Genomic DNA, 6,131 nt, shown 5'->3' with positions numbered 1-6,131 from the left:
TTAAAAAAAAGTTTAAATTGGGCAAAAAGTTTGATTTATCTAATATCTTACTAAAAGATAAATATTTTTGATTCTTAGAATTTTTATGAACACAACTTATGAAAAATATTGTACTGATTGCATTTTTAAGCAAATTTTAAATGTTATGAATTTGTTATAGTTTTAATAACTTACACATTTTTGTGATTTTGTTATTGAATTTCATTAATTTTTTTTTTTAAATTTCAAAACTTTTTAACGAAGTCTGATAATAAAATACAATGCTAATAGAATATTTTATAAATGTATGTTAAATAATGATTATAGCTTAGGTAGAAAGAAATAAAATACACCAAATTGTAATTAATACTCTTAAAACACCATAGATAAAAACGTTAACAACATATTCAATTACAATTATTAAAATATTTAATTATAAAGTCATACCTGCATTATTTTTATTAAAATAAGTTTCCACCAACCAAAATAATTAATATTTTTTCTTAATGTATAGAAGAATATTGTTGGTACTTATACTTAATACTGTTTATTATAATATAGAATTTTAAAAACGGAATAAATAAAAAAAAAACATTATTTCAAGCGTTAAAGGAAGAAACATATTAAATTTTAAAAACGAATTTAAACATTTCATTGATATTTAATTTGTGTGATTTACAGGTGCCATCGGTAGTCATGGAGAACTTTTTGTGCAGAATTGAAGAGGGATATTCAAGACATAAAAATCCGTACCATAATAATTTACACGGTGCTGATGTCGCACAAACTGTACATTATATGCTCTGTCAAACTGGACTTATGGTAATATTATAAATGTGACAAAACATTATATCATGCTTATTGAATAGTATTAGGTACCTATGAAAAAATTTAAATGAATGCTTGAAGGGACTTCTCTCTAAAATATAACAAAAGCCCACCAGTCCAAGCAATTTTTTTTTAATTTTAGAATAGCTTGTATTTTTACATTACTAATTTTTTTTCTTTTATAGAATTTACCACTCTGTTCCTTTAATATTTCTTCTTTTTTATCTGAAATGTTGGTTATGCTGATTTTCATTATTTTCTTACTGAATATAATACTATATTTAATTTTTATTCCTACTTATATCAATGTCATCACAACAATTTAATGTTAAAACAAGTACCTACCTACACTTTTTAACGGTACCAAAATTATCTAGTAATATAGTGTATCAAAAGTATATATTTTTTCTTTTTACTTATAATAAAATAATAATAAATTAACGTTTTATCTGTATCCTATAAAAATTTTTTTCGTAAATTTAAATAAAAATAAAAAATTAGATTTTTTATAGTTCACTTGTATAATTAGATATTATTAGTAAGGTGAAATGACTTTCCTTCAATCTCCAATAGAAAATCAATTTTTGTGATTGTTAATAATATATGGCAATTTAACACTTCGTGTTTTTATTGTAGAATTGGTTGAGCGATTTGGAAATATTCGCGATGTTAATTGCTGCAATTACACATGACTTTGAACACACTGGAACAACAAATAATTTCCATGTTATGTCGGGCACAGAGATTGCCCTATTGTATAATGACCGCGCTGTGTTGGAAAACTATCATATCAGTTCAACGTTCAGGTTAGCCATTTTAAAATAATTACACTAAATTATATAAAAAAAAAAATTTAATCAAATAGATTTATACGTAATTTCATTATCATTTTGATGATTAAACGAAAAAAGATTAATTTCAATGTTTTTACTAACTGTTTAAACAACTCGATATTTAAAAAATTTAATTATGAAACCAATTTAAAATTGCGTTTCTATTTTTTTTTTTCCATTTAGAAGTATTTATTACGATACTTAAATTAATAATGCATTTTAACTATTAAATAAATTAAAGTACTAAATTACATAGGAATGTTTTTTTTTTTGTTTTTAACAATGATTTATTTTATAGAATATTAAAAGATGAGGACTGTAACATTTTGCAAAATCTTACCAAAGAAGAATTTCGTGAGTTCCGTACACTAGTCATAGATATGGTGTTAGCAACGGATATGAGCTTCCATTTTCAACAGTTGAAAACTATGAAACAACTTTTGGCATCGCCCGAACCTACGTAAGTAGTACATACCTAATATCGTTTTCGATCAAATGGTTTTCATAACACAATAATACGTAAGATTGTAAACAATAAAATAACTATTTGGTGCACTTTTTGAACTGCATATAATTGTTATATTTATTTACATTTTGCTTTGATCAAAATATATATTAAGCATAATATTTCGTAAGACATAATAGTGATTTCCACTTTACTAGTTGACAACCAACGTATTAGTGAGTTGTAAATGTCGTAATGTATTTTTTTTTTTAATGGTAATTTGACAGAATCGACAAGTCCAAAGCTATGTCAATGGTATTACACTGTGCTGATATATCGCATCCAGCCAAAGAATGGGATTTGCATTATAGATGGACAAGCCAATTGTTGGAGGAGTTCTTTTTGCAAGGCGATATGGAGAAAAAATTAGGACTCCCATTCAGTCCGTTGTGTGACAGAAACAACACATTAATTGCTGAGTCACAAATCGGTTGGTATTCACCCAACTTAATATTACGAAATTGGTTATGATAGTGACTATTGAACTATAGTACAATAATAATTATTGAAATACAATGAAAATAAATGTTAAAAATATTATGACTATTTACTACTAACTCACTTTTTCTACAAAATTATAAAGTAAATAATATTACAAAATATAATAACAATTCTTTATTTTTCATTTCTAGGGTTCATTGAGTTCATAGTTGAACCAAGTATGACCGTATGTAGTGACATGTTAGAGTTAATTTTGGGTCCAATCAATTTGGTAAATGCATCCAAGAACGTTGATACAAATTTGGTGGTTGACGAAAATGACGGGAAAACAGACAATTCTAACCAATCTGACGTAGCTATCGCATGCACAGCAATGAGCTGCAGCATCGAAGATAGCAAAGATATGAAAGAAAACAAAGATATGAAAGGTAGTAACGATGTAAAGGATACTAAAGAAACCCAACATATTGAAAGTTCCAAAGATAAATATGACACACCTTCTACAAGCAAGGATACAAAACATGAAGAAAAGTCTGAAAAAGGTAATTATGATGCTGACACTGAACAAAATTCAACAATTTATTAAAAATAACATCCTTCAATTTTGGAACCTACCAGATTAATCCTTAACCCGCTTACCTATCAAATATGTTAAACAAAAATATTAGATCACTGAAATTCTATTTAAATTCAATCTATTTATAAAAATTCAACATTTTTTCAAACACATATTTATGTTTTATTTAAGGAATATTTTACTTTATAATATAGAGTAGACATATTTTACTATTACAACAAAATATTGTCGATGGGTTTGTAGACTGTAGTAAGAGCCACTATTTTTTTTCTTCAAATCTATCAATAGTTTCTAAAAACTCAAAAATTATTTTTAATTATTACAACAACACTTTCAATTGATGATTACAGCTAATTTTAGCTATTTTAAATGTTTTTAGCACTCTAATAGAAGATAAAAATCAGAAAAATTTAATTTAACCAAAATATCATTCTTTGCATCACTATAGGAATCTATTATTTGATATTAACACATTTTACAAGACAAAGGACGATGCCTTTCTGCTGTATTATAGATTACAGATGAGTCACTGTAATGAATGGTGTTAGATTTAAATTAAATGATATAATATCATTGTTACACTGTAATCGATAAATAATTCTTAACGGAGACACGCTATTAGTCAGCCTATATAATAATAATATTTTGAATTTACAACAAAATAACTTAGTGTGTTATTTTTCGATTGAATATCTAATTTTTTCCAAATTTGAACTTAAAAAAGCCAATAAAAAAAACTGTGTTCATTTACTATTTTAGATTTATTGGTGGCAGTATGAACTACTTATGAGATACCTATTTTTAAATTTAAAATATTTATAAAAAAAAATCTACCGTTATTCAAGTATTTGGACGAAGCAAAAAAATATTTATCGACAATAGTTTTAAAAGAACTAATGAAAATATAAATTTCTTATGTCTATAAGTAACTCAAAAAGAGAAAATATTTTGAAAATTTAATAGTGTATGGAAAATGATAGTATATAAACATGCGGTGAAAGTTTAAGGTGTATGTGTTTTGTAGGTATTGTAGTTTTTTAGTTACGCCACCAAAACTAAATCGATTTTTTTTTTCAACTATATAATATATTTCTTGTTGAAATATATTTTTCATTCAAATAATAAAAACTGTTTTTGATTTATGATAAATAAATATGGACATTAATTACATTAACTATACAGTTCCTAATCACAAAATTACGGAATATTTGTTTGGAAACATATTATTTCTCTGTAAGAAGAAACTATTAAATAATATACTGTATAGTCTATATACTAATAAACTTCACATTTTTTTCAGAATCAAAACAAGAAACAAACGCTGATGACCCCAAATCTAGCAACAAGTTGTACAAAATAAAAAAGCCATGGAACGATTGTTTGATCATAAACAAAAAGAAATGGAAGGTGCAAGCAGCTAGAGGTAATTTGTTTATTTATAATGCATGGATAATAGGCATGTGTTATGACGTTATATAATATTATATTCATAATAAACCTCTTTGCGTATTAATATATTAATGGTAAATTATGTGAATTTACAGAAGCAAAGCTTAGAGAGTCGAAGACGAAATACACAATGAGTGACATAAGAATGCCACTACCCGGTGAAATTGTACAAGACGAAGACAAACCATCTTCGGCAGATGTGGAGATTATTGAATAAACGTCCATCAGCAGTTTGATTTTTAACCATAATATGACTTTTGACTTATTATTAGACTTTCTTTAATTATTTTTAAATATTAGCATCGTGTTGTAAATATTTATTAGAGGTACTCTTCTTAAATTTAAGACAGTTCAAAATTATTTAAATTAAAATATAAGCTCACTTTTAAATAGGTAGGTACATTAGAGACAACTAATATGTTTAATATATTTGTGTGTGGGGGTGTGTTTGTAGGGGAGGGGGCTGTGATTGTGGGCGTAAGTGTGTTTGGGTGTATGTTTATACTTATTTTTATGCGTGTAGCTTATGTATGCTTATATAATGTAAGTGTATAATGAGTATATAATACATTAAGCAGGTTTATAGGGAGTGTGTTTATAAAACATTAGGTTTATGTGAGTGTCTATATAATATAATACTTAATATATAACATTTTTCACTAAATGGTGTGATAAACCATACCTGCGATAAAAATTTTGTTTAATTAATAATGTCATTGTTAATTTGTCCACTTTTAATTTTTCAATCACAACTATCGACTTTTTAAAATAAATTTACATCTTCAGAAATTATATTCTACAAAGAAATGAACAAATATTTCATTACCTATATATAATGTCTTTATTATCTATGATGATCATATTATTTCTGAAAAAAAAATTTATGTTCTAAATCTAAATTATTTTTAATTCATTAATTTAAATGTTAAACTTGAAACTTGACTAGGTAGGTGTGCAAATAATATATGTATTATATTATGCAGAATTAAATTGATATTGACGATATTTTATGAAATTGTAAAAATGTTAGTTAAATATAAGTTGTTGATAATAGTAGTTAGTGAGCTTAAATCGCTGCATTTTATTTTTCGTTGATTTAAGTTGATACAATAATATTATATTATGTTTATGACATAGGTACGTAGAACAACATTATTGTTCAAAATAAGCTGACATCTATCAAAATATTATTCTGCTTTGCTCAATTAAATATTGAAAATCTACCTATTCAAATTGTGTATGCACAACAAAGTATAAAATACAATTTAGGGATTTAGTGCATTCCAATATTCATTATAATGGTTAAATTATTATTTTTCTTTACCATAACGTTTATTTTAGAAATTTTTGTTTCTAGGATGCACTTAGTGCATTGTTCACATATCGTTGGATAGTAAACAACTTCGCAAAAATTCCGACATATTGTGTTGTTTATTTATCAAATCGTCGGCTTTATTCGAACTAAATCAGCTGTTCATATATATATATATATATATATATATGGATTATTCATAAACTA

At 25.5% G+C, this 6,131-nt stretch overlaps 1 protein-coding gene across 8 annotated transcripts in view; it reads left to right on the top strand.

Annotated features, from left to right (window-relative positions):
- LOC100162857 (calcium/calmodulin-dependent 3',5'-cyclic nucleotide phosphodiesterase 1A) overlaps nt 1-5,387 on the top strand; it is a 424,716-nt gene extending 419,329 nt beyond the window's left edge. For 6 of the 8 annotated variants that reach the window (XM_029486979.1, XM_029486974.1, XM_029486969.1 and 3 more), the window contains 4 exons: nt 2,373-2,575; nt 2,778-3,128; nt 4,464-4,586; nt 4,708-5,387. In XM_029486979.1, the coding sequence (XP_029342839.1) occupies nt 2,373-2,575; nt 2,778-3,128; nt 4,464-4,586; nt 4,708-4,829 (799 nt within the window). In that variant the 3' untranslated portion in view covers nt 4,830-5,387. The remainder of the gene's footprint in view (nt 1-2,372; nt 2,576-2,777; nt 3,129-4,463; nt 4,587-4,707) is intronic. The other 2 variants (XM_029486982.1, XM_029486972.1) reach the window with 2 other exon arrangements.
- The last annotated feature ends 744 nt before the right edge of the window (nt 5,388-6,131 follow it).

The sequence above is a fragment of the Acyrthosiphon pisum genome, chromosome X, assembly GCF_005508785.2.
Source record: "Acyrthosiphon pisum isolate AL4f chromosome X, pea_aphid_22Mar2018_4r6ur, whole genome shotgun sequence".
NCBI classification, from domain to species: Eukaryota; Metazoa; Arthropoda; class Insecta; order Hemiptera; family Aphididae; genus Acyrthosiphon; species Acyrthosiphon pisum.
Note: the sequence above shows the minus strand (reverse complement) of the source record. Positions and strands in the feature narration are given on the sequence as shown.